We start from the raw sequence: 19878 nt of genomic DNA on the forward strand, positions 1-19878 counted from the left end.
CTTTTTTTGCTAAAATTTATCATGCATGGATGATGTAGCCAACATATGAAACCCCTACAACTTAGGGTTTCAATTAGCTTTAAAGGATCAAATGTGAGTTTTGGTTCAAGAAAATCTCGGCAACGCCTTTTAATTTTCACCTCACAAAGTCACACCCTTGCTGCAACTCCATTTGGAGAACCCAAGACGTTCGTCTTTAGCCCCCCAACTACTTGGCAATGATATTTTACCCGCCAGGTGCAGCCATTGACGTAAGGACTTAGCAGAAAATGTGCCATTCGAATTTCATCCTCTTGACAGGTTGAAGAGTGTTAAGAGTAATCCATGAACACGTTATTCAAAAGAATTATCACATCCAGAGTCTAGCCTGAGAAGGGTCTACTGAACTGAGGATTCCAAAGTTTTCTTTACAGCTTTACTAAACACAAATTTTTCCAAATCTGTTCAAAGTATAACCCAAAATACAATATTCAAGCTTCAACCAAGAAGGGTGGGGGGTGGGAGGGGGTTGTCCTATGCTAAGGAAATTGAAAGCCTTGGCCATTAACTTCCAGGTGTGAATGCCTATCAAAGGTTTGTTTATGAGCCAAATATAATGCTTCTGCAGAGACTATTCCAATCCTTCACTTTATTCACAACCCTTTTTATGTTAGTGACTTGGCATTCTACAGCAACTCAAGTCCTTTCAACAACCAAAGCAACCTAAATTTTCCGATTTTAAAGACAACAATTAACTACTAATATTCCACAAACATTAAGGCCTCAATATACACACTTACAATTACATGCCCAGACTCCAGCAACCATTTAATGCCCAAGCCTCACCACCCCCGTACTCCCCGTCCCCTACTATTTACAACGTCAAGATTTTCAAGCTTTTTTATTGGCTTACTCAATTGAAAGACCGGGAGCCTGCAGAGCTTCTTCACTCATTTTCTCAAGCTCAGCCAATCCAAGCAGAACCCTTCAACATCCTCACTACTGTAACCACTCTACTACAATCATTACCTACAGCCCCGATGTCATAATTCACACGTGTCATTCCAGGAAGCAGACTCATGTTCAACATCAGATTCACCATCGGTAGGGCTTCTGAGAATGTTATGCGAGATAACATTTCCATCACTACTACAAACACCAACTGTTGCCTTCAAGGATCTGCCATCAGTTTCCCTGCTCAACTTTGGTGAAGGGGGTTCATCCTTCTCGTCCGGACAGCAAAAAGATGATAATCTAGCCTCAGCAGCTGATTCTACTCTCTCACGGAGGGCTTTCAAGATCAGTGTCTTGAGAAAGTTCATTACTTGAACTGCATGGATCAGTGCAGTTAATGGATCTGCCATCTGGCAAGGCAAAAAATAATTAATTATTTATGTCAGATGAAAAAAGATACATCTCAGCCTGAAGAGAGAGAGAGAGAGATTCATGAACATGAACTCCCATTCTGGGTATCACTGAAATGGACACAGTGCAGGTTGGAAAGCCCTGCATTGATGGTCAAATTCATCTAATCGGGATAAATGACCATATATTTCTAGATGGAATCCATCAGATTGTGGATCCAGATTCCATCACCCAACAATGTTGCACTCTATGGTCAGTTACAGTAACCACCAACAGCATCTCCAAAGGGAATTTCCCAAATATTTGGGATATGTAATTTTTTTTTTAAAAAAAAAATCAATAACCTGTGTCATGTTAGGTGCAAAAACCAGAGCAATGTTGCGAGCATTCATCTTGTTCTGATGTTCATGTTGCACAACATCTGACATGAGATTGATGGCCCAGTCGAGCAAAGCAGCTTCCATGGGTGGCAGAAATTTTACAAGTTGGGTGTAATCCTCTTCAGTGTTGCAGTGCATTACCTGATCTGGCGAAAGACAGTCGAGTACCCCTGTAGGGAGTTCTCTAAACCATGCCTATTGAGCATCAAAAGATTCATACTAATCAATTAAAACAACAGTTACACCACAGAAGGAACCAAAGTACACCACTAGAAACCTCTTATTCACTGAATAGATGTGCACAAGCAGACAAACACACATGCACAAGAGAATTAAGCTCTCGAATGAGAACTTAAAGTTATTAATTAAAAAATTTGCAAGACCAAAATTCATAAATTCTAATAATTGATGCAACGAACCCACCACCTAGATCAAAGAATTACTTGAAACTGATAGTTTGAAGGTTTCTTGTTTCGCTATTTGGCACTATTTGCACCATATTGTTGGATCACCTGACTATCAATCGCAGGACCAAAGAATTGGCCACTGCTCCATTGATAAAGAAATATGGTTCTGCTGAAAATTTGGTATGGTAACTCCAGATTTTCTTTTTCTCTTTCTAGTTTTCCTTCCTCCTTTCCCTTACACAATGTGAACTAAAACTTACATGAGGTCTATCTTCTTTCATAGAAAGTTAATGACTAGCAAGATAACACGATTAAATTTATTTAAATCCTATATCCTTGTCACTATACACATTGTTTACAGCAATATAACGCTTTTAGACATATGGAAATAGCTATTTTCTTCCATATTATGCAATGCGAGTCCACACAGACCCTGTGCTTTATGCCTCTATGAGATTCTGATACAGAGGTGCATATCAATGCAACATGGACTAAAATGTTGAGCTGTCAACTAATGCTAATTATAGATCATTATGGTTCAGTGCATGGTTTTAAAGGTTGGAATTAAATCAGTCAGATCCAATCGATTATATACGCTGGATCAGCCTATCCACCCATGTATGGGTTATTTCTCCTTGGATCAGCCCAATTCTTTGTTTTGATTTTCTGATCCAGAACAATCAAGATCAGAATTGCCCTGGATTGCCTAACATTTTGTGCAGTGAATGCATTCAGAATCTCTAACCAGGCTGAACACAGATTCCCTCAATCATCATCTATGCCAGAAAAATTTATCAAGACAACAAAAAAGGTTTTGAAATTTCTAATGACTACCTTTATCAAACCTGCCAAACAATGCACATCAATTCCATGTGGTACTACACCCTTGTTTAGCTGGTCGCGGACATACTCCTCTTGGCTATTCTCAGCAGTGATTCGGAATATTCCTTCCATCTTCAAGCATAACAGGTATGAATAAAAAACCATAATGAGCAATAGAGTTAAGTTATTGTTTAGTAGTTCCAAACAAAACAAAGACATACTTCAAGGCCTCCTTCCAAATACAAGCGCCTTTGCATCATGAGAAGAATTGTCGGTACACTGTTTCCCCTGTGATCATAAGAGCATTGCATAGACTCGGCAGAGACTCCAAATACACTTGCACTGGACAAGAGAGGAAAAAGAATGATGAGGCCAAGAACATCAACTAAGAAAAATTTTACCAAAGGAGCAGGAATACAGTTGCAAAGAACCATTCTATCCCGAAGGCACGAGGAAAAAGACGAAATCAAGAGAAAAACCAAAAATAAGCTAATTTTAATCAAGAAGGTCAAGTTTTGCACTCAAATGATTTCTAGCCCATTCATAATCATTATGCATGGTCCCATAATCTAGAACATAATTCCTTTATGTCAAGTTTTCACTAAGCCTACCTAAATTCACAAACCCGGAATGCAAGATTTACCAATCTAAAACCACCCACAACACATAAATTGACAGAGTTCTTTAGATTTAAACAAAGATCCTGCTCTTTAACTAAATTTCCACCATGACAAATGACTCCAAATCATTGATCAAATTCTCTACCATCATGACCAAATCAGAGAAAATTGGTTAGATGAATAGACAATTTTCCTGCTGCAAACTAAGAGGGAAAGTAAAAAACTGACGGATAATCATAAAAATTATAAGGAAGCAGTTGAGATTGTGAAAAAACCTCCTCAACGTAGAGCGGAGCTGAATCAAATCTGGGGTGAAAGTCGAAGAGAGGCATCCAATGTGCAGAGAGTATTCCGTCTTTCCATTGATCCTTGTTGGAGTGCCATCTGTTACGATCCGATTCTGAGTTGTAGTGGCTTCCATTCATTTCCACTGCAGTTATTGCGTCAGATGGACTTCGGTCAAGTGATCATGGGGCGTCCATCGTGCATTGGTGCAGGGCAATCTATTAATCTTCTATGTTTCGCTGTCCCTAGGATCTTCTAAGTCGATGGTTATCCAGTTTGCAATTGGGGTGGGCTCTGTTATGTAGCTGCATTATCTCCAGCTGTGGCGTCCTCCGAATTTCATGACAACTTTGAATCGCAGTCCGGTTCTGTCCAGAATCCATTCTCCTATTCCTGTCTCCCTCTCTGGTTTCCTGGCCTCTCTGTTTTGGCTTGGTTTACTGCTTTCTTTATATTTCCCTTTTGTTCAACTCTATCCTGCTCTCTGCTTTTATTTTAAATGTATGTTGTTTCTCCGTTCTTCGTTGTGTTTTGAATGCCTTTTTTTGGATTGATCTGGTTCAGGTTATCCATCAATGTGTTTATTGGGTTTGTAGTTTTTTCATTTTTGTTGGTCATTTTGATGGCCAATTCTTCTTTAGAGGTAAAATGGTATTTTAATAAATATGGACAAAGATCAAAAGCATAAGAATCCTGTATTATGTGCTTCACATTGTCAAAGACCAAAAGCATAATCCTTCAACCAACAAGTCATCCACATCTCGACACTAAAGCGATAGCTAGCTCAACGGTATTGAATAGAAGAGTTAGATCTAACATTAGTTATCCCCTGCCAAAAGAAACTCTCGAGGATCTCTCAAGTCTCTGCTCAAAGCTGTCCGAGGTTCCATATGTATCAACCTCAAATCACTCCACTCAAGGAGAAAATGAAGCGAGATAGAGAACACTCAAGCTGAATTAGAGTAGTAAGTTCTGAAAAAGATGTTTCTCATTTGAGACTTTAGAAGATGAGATTCATTCTTCTCTATTTCTAAAGTATAACTTTCGTCAGTGTCTGAAAGAGTGCAGACTATGAAGGGCATATCATACGACAAGAATCAAAGGATTCGAGATGAACTCGTAAGCAGAAAATAAAACTTAGTTTTCCACTAGCAGAAAGGTGCGGCAGAGGTACAGAGAGAAAGAGAGAGAGAGAGAGGTGCTAACCTGGCACTGGGGACTCTCCTTGGAACATCGGACTCGAACTCAGCGGGCAAACCAAGAAAACCATTGAATCGATCAAAAGTAACGTGGGAGACATGGCGGACATCAACCGGCCAGCCGATATCCATGGAACTAATATCCTCCCTCTCCACACTACAGGTGGCCAAGGACTTCCTCAGCGCCGCAACCAAAATGGCCAGAACTGGGAACTGGTGATTCTGATCTTTGCTACTATTCCGCTCTCCCCCTCCCGTCGTGACGATCAATGGAGTGGATATCGGTCCCGTATAACACCCATCACTTTCTTCTTCTTCTTCATCTTCGAACTGCTCCTCTTCTTCCTCTTCCTCTTCATCTTCTTCGTCTTCGCCGCTAGTGAGGTATAGAGAAGGACTCGGGGGAGAGGAGTTCAACGCCATCACCCCTCCAAGTTTACAAGACTTGGATCTGAAGAGTTGAGTCATTATTAGAGGGGGGGCACCAAAAACAGAGGAACAGAGAAGCAGCAAAATTAGAAGCGAGATTCGAAAAGAAACAGATAATGGGATTGGGATTATGGTATTATTAGGATAGTTGTTAGTGGATTTGGTGAATGAAGGAAGTTAGCAGAAATAAAGGAGAGTAGTAAGAAGAAAGGTTGCTATTGCTTAAGTAAGTTGGGAAGGTGAATGATTGATCAACCAAACCAGACAAGACAAACAGAGAACAAGAAGGGATTAGGGATGGCGGGTTTTGAGACTATGGCGTGGATAATTGGAGGGAACATTTCACTCTTGTCAGCTCTCCTTCTTATGCTTTTTTTATTTTGAATTTTTGATTACATCAAGCATAAATCTAGAGAGAGAGAAAGAGGTGGAACCTGGAAGAGGAATCGCCCGGTCGTGAAACGGCGAAGACAACACACCATACACTGCATCATTTATGTTTGTTTGTTTGTCTGTTCGGTTTTGGAAGTTATACCCTCTATCCATCATTTTAACTCTTTGAAGTGGGAGGACTCAACAGCTGTGAATACTAAGTTACTAACTACCAGCAGTGACCCACTACTGAGTATTGACCAGTGTGTAAAGGTTAAAGGTCTGCCTCGCACTATAAAGGCAAATGTTCCATACCCACCATCAGGGGTCCCCAGGCTCCCAGCCTCCAGGGGTCTCTAATTTTAACCAACCATGATTTTCCTTCATCTCCTGTGTCTGGTTACATCGTGTGGGCAGCCACAAGGGCACATGATGATGTTATGCTCTTTTCACACTTCTACTCATCTTTCAAGTGTCCTAATGTTTGGGGGTCGCTGGCAATGGGCCTAAGACAAGTATGAGACGTAGACCAATACAACAAATATGCAGGTTTTTGGAACGGTTCATGAGGCCCATCCCGACACAGCCCTTCTTTCTCTCTCTTTCTCTCTCATGTCAAAACGAGGGCTCCACTCCTGCATCTTCTTTGTTATAGTTTGTAACACGAGAATAGAGCATAAAAAGAAGGGGACCGCTCTGCTCTCTCCACTTCTTACATTGGTTATACAACACAATGGGAGTGGGGTTCCACCATGCTCAGAATTCTTTTAATTATGCTCTTAATAACTGTCAAATGATAGTTTAATTGATGTTGTTATCTACATCATTATCTAATTATGATTAAATTTATGGATATGAGATCACTACTTGATCGCATGTTCTCTACACCAGCGTCTGGACAAATGGGGGAGCATGTAGGGATCTTTTTTCCTAAATTTATATATAAGTTTATTTTTTTTAAGTATCATTATAAGGTTTAAAAGGGTTTAATAGAGTGCATTAGAAAAAAAAAAATAAATAAATGAGAAAAATACCATTTAATGCTAGCTACTCTCTAGAGCTAGATTTTTTTATTTTTTTTTTTTTTGGGGGGGGGGTGGAGGATACGTAGGCCCCAACGAGAGTTGAACTCTTGACCTCTTTATTTTGAAGAGTTGGTTCGCCAACTCAGCAAACTCCACCTTGACAACAACAAGCATTTCTCTTCTTATTAGAGAGAAATCCTAGCTAGCTAAAGCTCATCTCGAGTTTGGATTGTAAATTTTCTATCTAGGAAAAAAAATTTGGAGCTTAAATTGTCGTGACTTTTGATCCTTAGATCTCTTGTACATAGTTTTAGTTTACGATATCAGTCACGATCATCTGATATCAATACCTAAAGCCATGCTCTCGTGTGGTGTAAGTATAGAGGATAACATGAAGAAAGTGGTGGTGGTGTGATGAATCATGGTGGTTGTAAAAGATTACTTTGGTGCAAAGTTGGGTGAAATGTGCTTTCCGATGAGAAATTAAGAGGGTGGGGAGGATCAAGATGATGGAACAGAGCTTACCTTCCCAAATACTCCTCACAACTTGTCACTGTATCAGTCATACGGCCACAACCTTAATTCTGATACCACTTGTAGGGACTTGGGTAAAACTCATCTTCAAAAACTAGTTGTTCCCCAACAATTACCTCCTATTTTCAAGGTTTCCATAATACTCCCTCTATGCTCAAAACTGTACACCGGCATCAAAAAGAACCCTCTTCTTAACGAGAGATAATATAAGTGAAGAGAGAGACTGTCAGTCTTTATACACAAAGGCATGTACTAATGTACTATGGGCAATGTGCCCATCTTTTTCCCTTGCTGCTATGTTTTGCTTGTACAAGTTACCTTCAAGCTTTTGTGTTTGCAGTACTTGCATGTTATTTGGCCCAAATCGGACGTGGTTGCCCCTGAGGCCTTTACCCTAATCCAGCTTGACCCAACCACAAGTTAAGATTTCTCAACCCTAGCCAGTCCATTGGCTGAAAATCCTAGTTGAAGCCCATTTGGGCAGGCTGAGCTTGGGCTGGGTTTTTGGGGCCCAGGTTGTTTCCCTACTTCCTACAACTTACTATTCACCAGGATCAAAATTTTTTAAGGGACTTGAGGGTTGCACTGTAAAGTCAACATGTCTTCATCTTCCACTACCTTCCAAGCTCCCCCCCCCTCTCTTATGGAAAAGCTTTTTCTCTCTTCTCCTAACAAATAAATAAATAAACTCTATGAGTTTGGTATGTTCCAACTGCAACATATTTAATTAACAATTTTTATGAATACATATGGGATCAGCTTTTGAAGAAGGCAGACTTGAGGACAGATTAAGATTTCATGGATCATGCACATAAAAAGATGTGGCATAATGAAGCATGTAGACCCATTTTTAACTATCACATCAGCTTCAATATGAAAATGGATTTGAACATTTTTATCCTTTAAATTCTTATAGATTTCATTTTCTTTCTGAATAAAATTTTTCTAGTCTTGCCCACTTATCTGCGTTAACGTTAAAAAAAGCTGTGGTAATTCCTATTGTTGGATATATAAAAAATAGTCTAAATTGGTCATGTGTCAAACTTCAAGCTCAAATTCAATAATGGAAAAAAATTTCCCACGATGCCAGTGTGCTAGCACTCCCTCACAACGGGTTATTTTTATCGTTCTCTATTTTACACCTTGACCATGTAGACCCCACGTAAGAGATATTATCCATTGCGCTGCTATTGGTATGGTGTAGCAAATTCCCCCACACACATCATGGATTCGTGGGGAATCCCTTCAATGGTATGTATATCCTCCCATGTATTGTCACTTTCCCCTTTGTTTTCAGCTACTCATTTCTTTTAAAATAGTTTCATTTTTCTAAAGATTTTTCAAAGGCATTGCTTTCCCAATTGGTAGATTTATTAGGGCTGAAACTTGACATGTGAGTCTTACCAGAAAAAAAAAACTTGATATGTGAGAAGTGTGCCTTGGTATCTAAATGCTTACAAAACTTCACATTCAACTATTCCAATTGTATTTTATCCTTCAAACTGAACAGTCTACACTTCTGTTATCCAAAGCTTCATGAGTCCCCATCCAAACTGCCCTATGGCAAATATAAGTTCAAGAGTAGGAGTTTTCTTACACCTGTTAGCTCAAAAACCCCACTCTTAATGGGTCGGGCCTTGTATGGGCCCTGGGGACTTCCGTATGGGCCTGGGTTTTCAAAAACCTGGTTGTAGCCTTGCCCAGTTGCACCGTATTTACTAGTAAACAAGACGAAGATACAATAAACAATGGAGAAAGTTTTTGACCACCCAATCTCATTCTCTTCCTATAATTAAGGTGATGTGATCCTATGACTCGACTTATGGATAGAGAGTTTCAACATTGCACTCCTGCTCTTTATTGTATTCGACCGAAATTACCCTTCTATAGCCAATCTAGGATCATATGAGATGACTTAAGAGATTCTTTCTTCATCGTGGGTGAAAGAAAATTTGATCCCTAAGCAAATTAGCATGTAAGATGACAAATCTACTTTTAATTGTAATGATATGTATCTAAAAAGTGAAAGCATTATTTCCTTATATCAACTAAACCAAGCAACATTCAAAAAGGTTATTCACACTAATTATGGACACCATTTTACTCAATAAAATGATGTAAAAAAATTTTACTCAATAAAAGACCTTATCCGCTAGTAATTCATATCCAATTTTGTCTTTTCTCACCATCACTCCATGTCAACCAAAAGGTATTACAACAATTCGACATAAAAATTAAAATAATAATAATAATGATGATAAACTGTATAAAAAATTAAAATTAGAAATTAAGAATAACCACTAATAATAAAAGTTGAAATATTAACAGGGCCAATGGGGCAGGTTTGCGAAGTACCACAATACACGTGGCTCTATTCGTCAGATTTTATAATCTCTACTCGCAATTTTTGCATCTCTTGGCTTATTCCTTCACATGTAAGGTAGCATCGAATGGCCAAAGGGGAGGGGCGGTTTCCACCCCAACAATAAGGGTTTAGTCCCATCACCAGTTCTCCACTTTTTTCTTTTCCTTTTTCTCTTTTTTTTTTTTTTTTTTCTTTTCTTTTCGTTTCGGGATAAACATCTTCCTCTCTACTGGTGAAGGAGAAAACTTTCACCTTAATCAAAACCTGCTCTAAAACTGTACCAAAAAAATGCATAAACTAGTGGGCTTCCATAAGTAATGGGTCAAATGAATCCACCGAAAGGTCGTTGACCCTATCATTTGTCCCCACCACATGATCACATACGCGTGTACAGTAGGAGTTTGATCCGTTTGACCATCTGTCTTGTTTTTCAATCATTTTAAAAATCTTTGTTATTAGGTGATTGTCTTTAGATATTGCCTATGACTTGAGCACTCTGGGTTTTGAAATATACGAATACCCGGTATTGATTTTTACCAATGCGTACAGTCTTTATTCGTACCTGTCTTATTTGCATATTAATTGATAAGTTATCAAACCGTTAGTTATTCTTAAATGTTTAATTTTAACTAACTGACCAAATTACCTTCAAATCGACTTAGGCAATTTTCACAGACACCCCAAATCAAACCGGTTTAAACTCACTCAACAAACCAATCAAACCCTTGAACCAAACTAAGGAGAAGGAAGGGTTTGGAAAAGAAAATCCCCAAATCTGTTCGTTAACCTCTCCATCGTTGAGAACTTGATTGCAAGCTTCTTCTCATCTGTTCCATCTTCGTGTAACCGTCGGTCTTCACATCTCGGCCGAATTCAGACCTCTTCTCTTCTTCTCCCAAAACTCAGAGCAAGACCATCGGCCTTCAAAATCCGTTGCAGTCAAGTTCTCAATACCGTCGGCCTTCAACACTGTTGTAGGAAGCTCTTCTCATCTTCTTCCTAAAACTGTGCTCCACAATTGATCTAAGCCCTGTTACGTATAACATCATCTGTTTGAACAACAGTTGCTAATCCAATATTTAATTGAATTTATTTAAATTTCAAGGAATTGATTTTTTTTTTTTTTTCTCTCGAAAGGACTTTTAAGAAATTTGAAGAACAAATAGAGAGAGTCAAGCCTCAATCGTTCACAAAGATTTAACCATTCATGGTTTTACAAGATACAATGATGGGTCCAGCAAAAAATAAAGATTGGACCATAAAGCATTGCGTTTAATCGAACGTTAATAGGGTTTATATGAAGAATTACATGTACCCATCGATATTATAGATATAGGAGTTTTTTGAATAAGAAGTTGTTAGGGTTTGATCTCCCCACAGCCCTTTTCTCCTATCCTCTTCATTGTTCTTTCCTCCTATTCTTTATTAATTTGTTTGTTCATTACTATTCTTCTCTGCTACTTGCGTTACATGGGTTGGAAGGAGTTGATACAACTCCTGGTCCTAAGTCCAATATACATGAACCTGAGGGGAAGGATCTCCCACCCAAAACGATCCAAACCCTTGATTCCTAATCCTTACAAATCTCCCTAGTATTGCATCTACCCAACCTGCCCTGTTTTGCAATTGTGTTGAGCCAGTCTCAGTCAAACCTTTCCAGTGGGTTGAGCTTCCTGAGTGTTGATTACATTTTAAACTTTGATAGATTTAAGTCTCCTTGATTCCTGGTCCTTACAAGTCCAGATAAGGAGGAGGCGCTTCGCAAGGGGCATACCCATCCCCTCCACCTCCACCAAATTATCGGCCATGGTTTTGGGCCTGGGACGACGACGCTGCACCCTGTTGAAAGGGTAATTTTGGGCCCGGGACGACGATGCTGCACCCTGTTCATCGACGGTGAAAACGATGAACAGAGAGAATGAAATCTGTATTTGGGTTTTACCCTTAAGGGTATTATGGGGAGTTCACCCTGTTGAAAGGATAATTTTGTCATTATAAAAATATTAACAACAATTTAACTGCAAAAGACTAGTGGACTAACGATTTGGACTAACTTATCAATTAATATGAAAAGCAAGGGAAGTACGAGTAAAAAGTGCGTACAGATGGATGCATCAATAAAAAATCAATACCACAGGAGGTATTCATAAATTTCCCTTTTTGTTTTTTGATAGAACCTTGAGCCACTCTGTTTCTTACCCCTTTTTTTGACGTGCTAAAATTAATCAATTAACTAATCAAGTTATCATTTTAGAAACCGTGTGATCCTTCCAATGTTTATATAATTTAGATAAGGGCAAAAGTTCACTTTAGGAGAGTGTGGTCCCTCCACATGTGGGGTCAATGGGAGCACGAGTAGGAGCATCATTTATGCAGATATGTTTGCTTTTCATGGGTAGGGCGGTTATTTTATCCCTTTTTATGTTTGGGCATGGGTGATACGCTCTCTCACAAAAAACATTTTTCCTTTAGATAAATATACAGGGAAACGGTTCCACACAACACTTAGGTGGGGTGAGGGTGAGAATCTCCCACGCTACACCAATGGTGATCTGGAGAACATTACCCTCCTTATGTTGCTCAGTGGGTTATGGCAAGAGAGAAAAATGAAATAGATTTAGGGTCTAGAACATAGCTTGAAATTCATCTCTTCTTTAGTTTTTCGCTTCAGAATGTACGTATTTTAGATTCAAAACTTGTTCTAACAATACATACTAAACACAACCTTAAAGTACACTTAACTTTCATTCCTAGATCTCTTAATAAGGTGGTTCACTTTCTTGCTTCAAGTGCTTCAAAATTTAATATGTGTAGAACTTGGTGGACTAGCCCACCTCCTTTTAGCTGTAATCTAGAAAGTACTATGGTGATTTTTCGACGGACCATTTTGCCTTCGAAACAATCAGAAGGGCCAAAAAATGCATGTCAGCGGCGTAATCGCTGATTCCTGGAGAGCTCATAGAGAGCTTTGATTTGATATGTATTTCGCCCTATGTTGTTTTGAAACGGACCAAATCGGGTGGGTTTCTGGGTAATTTTGTATTTTCTAGTATTAGGGTTTTCCTATATATTGTTGTTTATCTCTTTGAAAGTTGTGTGTGAAGGTTTGTATTTTACTTCACAAAAAGAGTGGATTCATACTATCGCTCGGTAGTGGATGTAGCCTTCCTTTTTAGGGGTAAACCATATAAAATCTTGTCTTATGTATGCGTGATTTCTCTTTCCATTTGTATTTCTTCTACAAAATCTCTATTCTATTGCGTTGCTTTTTTAACACTTCAATTGTAAATAGGTCTTTTCTCAGTTGGAATTGATCTTTGGTTGATTTATATTAAGAAATAAATTCGGATCTTTATAGAAAGATTTAAAAAAAAAACACTTAGCTTTATTTGGTTAGCATTTTTATTATGTTCTTTTGGCAACAAAGGATGCAGGTCAACGGAAAATAGATGTAAATGTGTAATATCCCCACTTTTCTAGGTAGCATATGAACTAGGCATATCAATTTGTTGATTAAAGAGAGGTGGAGATCATGTGTAGGTCATACATCAAATTTTGGGCTCAAAGGCAATCGGTTGGTTCATCTATTATTGCATATTTTTTTCTTGTATTTTCAATTGTTTATACAAAATAAAGTTCGTGTTTTTTTTAATTGTTGTTTTCCTTTGATTTACCTTGTAGAAGAGTCAACCATGGTTCAAATTTGACTTGTAAGCAAAAGTGAGGCCTATTTGTCACTCAACATTTTGAATCCCAACAAACTGATCATATGGTAAATAGTACAATACTACAATATAACCAGTTTTCTAAACAAAAATTATTTGACCAAAATGTTATGAGGTAGAGGGAGCATGTTTTTCATAACCAAAATGATCCATTCTGATTATTTGACCAAAATGTTATGGTAAGAAAGGAAAACAATGATTTTCATGAAAGATTGGAAACAGTCTCCTATTTGAATTTTTCACTAAAGACATTGAAAAAATGATAGAAGATTGTAGGAAGAGGGAAGAGGACTATCACTTACTTCTGGATTGAGTTCCTCTCCAGGGAGCCCAACACGCCTAGGGGGCATCCAGTCGTTGGGTTGTGCCACACACATGTCTAGGCATACACCGAGATGTATGCGGCACAGCCCAACCCTTGGATGCCCCATGGCACTCCCTGGGCCCTAAGCTCCCTGGAGAGGAGTTGGACCCCCTTACTTCTTCATAAGAAAGCCTAAGAAAAACAATGATTTTCATGAAAGATTGGAAACAGTCTCTATTTGAAGCTTTTCATCCAAGGCGTTGAAAAAATGGGAGGAGGATTAGAGGAAGAGTGGAACAGGTCAATCACCCTCTTCCACACAAGGCCTAAGAAAAGCAATGATTTTCACTGAAGATTAGAAACAGTCTCACATATGAAGCTTTCCATCAAGGGCATTTAAAAAAATGAGGGATTGGAGAAAGAGGACGACAACTTCATACGAAGGCCTAAGAAAAAAAAAATTTATCCGCTCAAGTGCGGTGCACTGTCCAATGCACTTTTAAAGTGCATCAGACCGTGCACTGCACTTGAGACTTTGATTTTTTATTCTCCCAAGTGCAGTGGCCACAGTCCAATACACTGGGCAGTGCACCGCACTTCATGAAAGTTTGAGAACAGTCTCATGTTTGAAGCTTTTCATTGAGGACAATGGAAGAAAAAAAACCCTAGAAGATTTGGAAGAAAAGAGAGAGAGAATTAGATGATGACTTTTCCATAAAAAAGTCCTAAGAAAAACAATGATTTTCATGAAAGATTGGAAACGGTATAAGGTTTCTTAGAAGCTTTACATTAAGGGCAATGATAAAGGACTTTGGAGGAATAGGGGAAAAAAAGACTTATCCTCCTTCATCATAAGAAGGTCTAACAAGAGAAGGGGCCCAAAAGCAAACCATTTATTCAATTCCTCCTCTCTGTTGGGATTTAGGAAGGACTGTGAGGATGACAGTGATGGATGAGGACTCACCTGCTTCTCAGCTGGAATCATTAATCTTTTTTCTTAATAATCCATTCCATTTATGTATTTGTATTTTGCTTGATTGAATGGTTTCTGCCTTGGCAGTTACAAGAGGGCCCACATCTATGATACAAGGAAGGACTGCACCCTCTTTCGACCCTATAATGTGTAACTGCTGTTTGAAAAGAGAAACAAACATATTCCATGAATTTCTCCTGTCTCATCTTATATAATCTCAATATTTTTTTTAAATCTTTGCAATAAAAAATAGTTTATCGTCCCCTTCAGATAAACAATACCAAATGGAGTAAAGGTCAAGGGACCATGAATGAATTTTGAAGGGACATAATAACTAACGAGTCTGAACTTTTGATCATCTAACCATATGAGTACGCTTTATGTTCGATTAGATGATGATATAAGTCTCACTTGTTGCCATTAAGAGAGTTTGGGGTTATTTATAAAAGCCAAAAAAAAATTCATGTCATCACTTAACCATATGTGCAATGTATGCATAGGTAATATACATTCAACTAACATTAATGTTGTTTGTCTTCTCTTTTCATTTTAATTTCTTTCTTAATCAATATAATTTATAATAAATTGGTAATTATGTTTAACAAATATTGGAAAATAATATCATCTTGTTCTTCCATTGGAGTGAAGGGAGAAACCTCAATATCATTTAGATGGTTAATTATTATAAATTTCTGTTATCACTCCCATATGTTTATCTCTCTCCTCCTCAAAATAAGGGGGCAAAGGTATCATTTCAAATGGAGAGGAAAGAGATAGACTCGTGAGAGTGTGGCCTCTGCCACACTCCTGGACAAAGAACTTTCTCTTAATTTATTATTATCGGCCACCTACCACAATGGAGGTCTCGAGCTTTAACTTTCTTGCTATCTTGAACAGGTTTTTTTTTTTTTCCTTCAAGTTTAGAAATCCATAAAAACCAAAAAAACAACTGAGCCAAACTCTTCTCCACTCGCCAACCAAGACCCCTATCATGGACAGGCTATCATTCAAGACATTAGTATTTTACAACGACCTTCACATAGTGTACTTTTCCACCTATTTATAGGGATGCAAACTGTACTTCCCATTCTCTAGCGCGGATGACCCCATGTCTCTGACAATTAAGACAAATTGGCCGATGTTCACTTCATAGTTTTTTGGATATTTGTAATTTGGAAGTTGTGAGTTCATCTTGTTTTGTTTTAGAATAATAACCGCTTTTACCAAAGAAAAAAAAAAAAAGACTTCGGATTTGGTTGGAATCCACACTTAAATCAGTGAATCCTTTCTTCGCATTTTCTGTATTACGAATTAGTTGAATTTTTTTTTTCACCGTGACTATGGGTCAAAGTTAGTATGCTACTTACTATCCAAATTAAAAAATGGCCTTTACTATTTTCAAAGTCTCATTTCATAAAAACTAGGATTGTGTGGGTGAATGAAAAATCCTATCAATTATATATAAAAGTGAAAATCCTACAGTGAGGTCCACTAGACCATCTTAGGGTTCACAAACCTCTATAGGGTTTTAATATGTTTCTCAAAATATCCTCCTGATTCTTTTTCGTGCACACCTGAAACCCCATGATTAATGAAATTCCATTCACTGTGGCATAAGAAAATTATGTCCATTGTTAAACTAGCCTTTATTTGTTATCTATTATTAGGTCAAAAAATAAATAAATAAATGGACACTAATAAAGTCGAAAAAAAAAAAAAACCAAAAGTCCAATGAAAGAGAAAGAAAATAGAAATATTGGCAAGGCAAAACAAAGAGTACGTAAGAAATGGACCGTTGTCTGCTCTTGCTAGTTATGCAACTGATACACGAGAGAGAGAGAGAGAGAGCACTCCAATGAGGTGCAACAAAATGGTATTGCACATAGGAGGCATCAAGGTCATTTCATGTAAGAGAAAAGATCTAGATAAACATATAGGTGTTAGTGTACCACACCTGGAGGCTTGGAAAACCTTTTCCCAAAATATAGATATTACATTTATGAGACTGAGTTCTTTGCCTGAGAGTGTAGTGCTTCTCGAGTCTCTCTTCCCATGGAATGGGGCAAATACATCATTTCATAAGAGAAAAGAGAGAGATAAACATAGGGAGGTACTACCGTGTACGTTAGCACTCCTAGACAGATAACATTATCTCTATATTTATTAGTTTATATATATTATAAATATTATATTAAAGATTTTTCTTATTGACATCTCCTAAGATGTCAATTTGTAACCTTACTTTTTTGGATTTGGATCCTCTGCAGTATGGGGTTGAGTGGCCATCATGCTGCACTCAACTCCTAGGTTGCCACATCAGATTCCATATTGATCCAATGCTTGGTAGGCAAGCTCCAAAATTTCGAATTTTGAATTGATCTCATCTACCAACCATTGGATCGATATGGAATACGACATGGCAATTTGGGAGTTGAGCATGGCATGATGTTCGCTCAACCCTAGGCCGTAGAAAATCCAAATCATATTTTTTTGCTATTTTAGTATAACATACTTCTTTTTGTCAATGAAGGTAAATCCCGTCATTTTACAGGTGTACTTGAAAAAAATGGGCACGACAGCAATAATAGTAATTCAAAATAGGGAAAAAGATATATGTTCGGGAGTGTGGTGTACGCTAGTATTCCCATGAGTCTATCTCTCTCTTCCCCATGTGAGAAAAGACACCTCTGCCACCTTGTTTTAACTTTTAAAGAGGAGAGAGATAGACTCATGGGAGTGCTGGCGTAGGCCACACTCCGGTACAGAAAACTGCTTCCGTTCAAAATATATATCTCTTCTAAATTAAATTGAAAAACCTTATATTATCTTTGACTTAATTTTTTCTTAAAATAAATAAAAAATGAGTTTTTAATACACCTACAAGTAGGGATGTAAATGAATAGCCAAAATTCGTTTCTGTATCCTTGTTCGTATTTGTTTAGCATTATCTGAATCCGTCCGAAAGCTAAACGGATACGGATACGGGTAGGCTATAGCTATCCAAAAAGCTATATTTACATGTAAACGGATAAAATATCCGATCCGTATTCGTTTAGCACTATCCGAATCCGTTTGAAAGCTAATTGAATGCAAATGCAGATGCGGATATAGCATTGTCCGAGCCGAATCCAATCCGTTTACATCCCTACCTACAAGGTGTCTTTCAGACAATTTTAAACAGTCGCCATTACATGTTTAAAAAACAAAACTTCCATTATATATATTATATTATATGAACAAGGGAAATTTGTATCAAACCCCCTAAAAGAAAGAGACACAGAAAAAAGGGGGGGGGGCTGAGGAGCAATATCTGCTTAGAAACGAAACTCTCGTGCTCTGCATAGGGAATAGGGATTATCAAATCTCAATCCCCGAACAGATTCATGGTTTTATACCCCCCAAAGATCTTTTGTCTCTCTGTTGCTTTCGACTTCTCTTCAGTTTGTATGCTTCTGTTGTCTCATTCTTTCTCGCTCTTCGCTGACACTCACCTCCTCAGTTCTCACCTTCTCTTCTGGTTTCAACAGTAGTCTCGCTGCCGCTGTGTGTGTACCTCTCTCTTCTTTTGTCCGGCTCAATTCATTTATTCGCTCCCTATTTTTAACGTTTTCTTGCGGTAGATCTCTTTCTCTTTGTCTCTGCCGAAATCCAGAATCCTCAGATCCGTACAGAGAGCGATTGATTCCCATGTTAGGATTTTGACCGATCTTTCGATCTCGAAAGTCGTAGCAAGCGATGGGGCAGTGCTACGGCAAGAACATTTCCGTCGTTGAAGACGACACCATCGTCCGCGACGGCGATCGTCCTCAGACGCCGTCCACTTCAACTGCCGGTAATGGCTTTTTCGGTTTGCGCTCAGTGAGGAACACTCCAGCTCGCTCCTCCTCCAACAGCCCTTGGCGCAGCCCTTGGCGCAGCCCTCACCCTCACGGTTCTGGTACTAGTCCTCTCCCACCCGGTGTCTCTGCGTCGCCGGCGAGGTCCACTCCCCGCCGATTCTTCCGCCGCCCTTTCCCTCCTCCGTCGCCGGCGAAGCACATCAAGGCCTCCCTAGCCAAACGTCTTGGACCCCCAAAGCTCAAAGAAGGTCCGATCCCTGAGGATGGCGCGGAGGTTGAGCGCCCGCTTGATAAGAACTTTGGATATTCTAAGAATTTCACTGCCAAATATGAATTGGGAAAGGAGGTTGGCCGCGGACATTTCGGTCATACTTGCTCCGCCAAAGGCAAGAAAGGAGAGCTTAAAGGCCAACTTGTTGCCGTCAAGATCATATCCAAAGCTAAGGTGCGGTGGTATGCTTTTTATTATTTTCTTTGCTACTGACCAGCTGCAACTGATTAATATTCGACACGTCTTTATTATGAACTTCACTATAATTTATTTGGCTTCTTAAAGTTAGCATTTTTCATGGCAATGGTTCAATGGCTTTACTCTTTTGCCATCCAGTGGCCTGAAATAGTAAAATGACTAAATTAGGTAGCTTTCTCATTTTCCAAACTTGTTTTCCTTTAAATTTTGGACTAGCAGGTGATCGTATCCTTCAAGTCTCTAAATACTTTGTCCAGGTGTTTGATTCTTTATCCTGTGTTGAAGTTACAGAACACTCCTCACTTCTGGGGTGTCTTCTTACTCATCAAAGGCAAAAGCAATTTAATACTTTTTTGTCTCATTGTTCGTGATCTTGACAACAATTCCTTTCTTTGTTCATTGCACTACACCTAATCCGCCAGCATTGTTTATGGTTAAATTTGCAATGGTGAGGACACTGGTTTGGGTGTGACAATCTTCGTATTATTTGTATTTTGTCATACTCTCATATAGGACTGAGCCCCAAATTAGATTGTGAAAGAAATTGCCAAGCTTATGAGGAACATTATTAAAATCTCAACGGGAGATTGGTAAGTTCTTTATTGCATCAAGCTGTTGATGGACAGAAACAAGGGATCTGAGAATGTATTCAGTGACCATGCTGGGCTCATCTTTGTGGAGTGGAGAATTCTTTTGAACAATTAATGGAACATGCTGACGATGGTTGAACTGGTAGTTCTCTTTTTCTGTTTACTTGGTGTTGAGTAGAAGCATTCTGTCCTATTG

General features: G+C 38.7%; 2 protein-coding genes across 5 annotated transcripts in view; one reads left to right on the plus strand and one right to left on the minus strand.

The window, feature by feature from the left end:
• Window positions 1–683: 683 nt before the first annotated feature.
• On the minus strand, window positions 684–5771 carry LOC122664404 (rho GTPase-activating protein 5-like). 2 transcript variants are annotated; one of them, XM_043860201.1, is made up of 5 exons: window positions 5065–5771; window positions 3175–3295; window positions 2966–3085; window positions 1689–1919; window positions 684–1343 (listed from the first exon to the last, which is right to left on the minus strand). In XM_043860201.1, the coding sequence occupies exons 1-5, from the start codon at window positions 5523–5525 to the stop codon at window positions 1023–1025; spliced, it is 1254 nt and encodes a 417-aa protein (XP_043716136.1). In that variant the 5' UTR covers window positions 5526–5771; the 3' UTR covers window positions 684–1022. The 2 variants fall into 2 exon arrangements, with proteins under 2 accessions (XP_043716136.1, XP_043716137.1); XM_043860202.1 differs by having other exon boundaries at window positions 2966–3082; window positions 3172–3295.
• The window catches only part of LOC122664402 (CDPK-related kinase 3-like), a 31150-nt gene continuing 16298 nt past the window's right edge, over window positions 5027–19878 (plus strand). Inside the window, exons 1-2 of one of the 3 annotated variants that reach the window (XM_043860199.1) lie at window positions 5027–5056; window positions 18456–19068. In XM_043860199.1, coding sequence (XP_043716134.1) covers window positions 18520–19068 — 549 coding nt within the window. In that variant the 5' untranslated portion in view covers window positions 5027–5056; window positions 18456–18519. Of the gene's footprint in view, window positions 5057–16616; window positions 16634–18051; window positions 19069–19878 lie in introns of those variants that run through there. The other 2 variants (XM_043860200.1, XM_043860198.1) reach the window with 2 other exon arrangements.

This window comes from Telopea speciosissima, chromosome 6 (genome assembly GCF_018873765.1).
Source record: "Telopea speciosissima isolate NSW1024214 ecotype Mountain lineage chromosome 6, Tspe_v1, whole genome shotgun sequence".
NCBI classification, from domain to species: Eukaryota; Viridiplantae; Streptophyta; class Magnoliopsida; order Proteales; family Proteaceae; genus Telopea; species Telopea speciosissima.

Coding starts and splice junctions, on each gene's coding strand:
- LOC122664404 (XM_043860201.1), bottom strand. CDS start 5,525: ATGACTCAACTCTTCAGATCCAAGTCTTGTAAACTTGGAGGGGTGATG. Junction 3,296..5,064: donor AGGAGAGTCCCCAGTGCCAG/GTTAGCACCTCT, acceptor TCTCTTGTCCAG/TGCAAGTGTATTTGGAGTCT. Junction 3,086..3,174: donor ATTTGGAAGGAGGCCTTGAA/GTATGTCTTTGT, acceptor TTATGCTTGAAG/ATGGAAGGAATATTCCGAAT.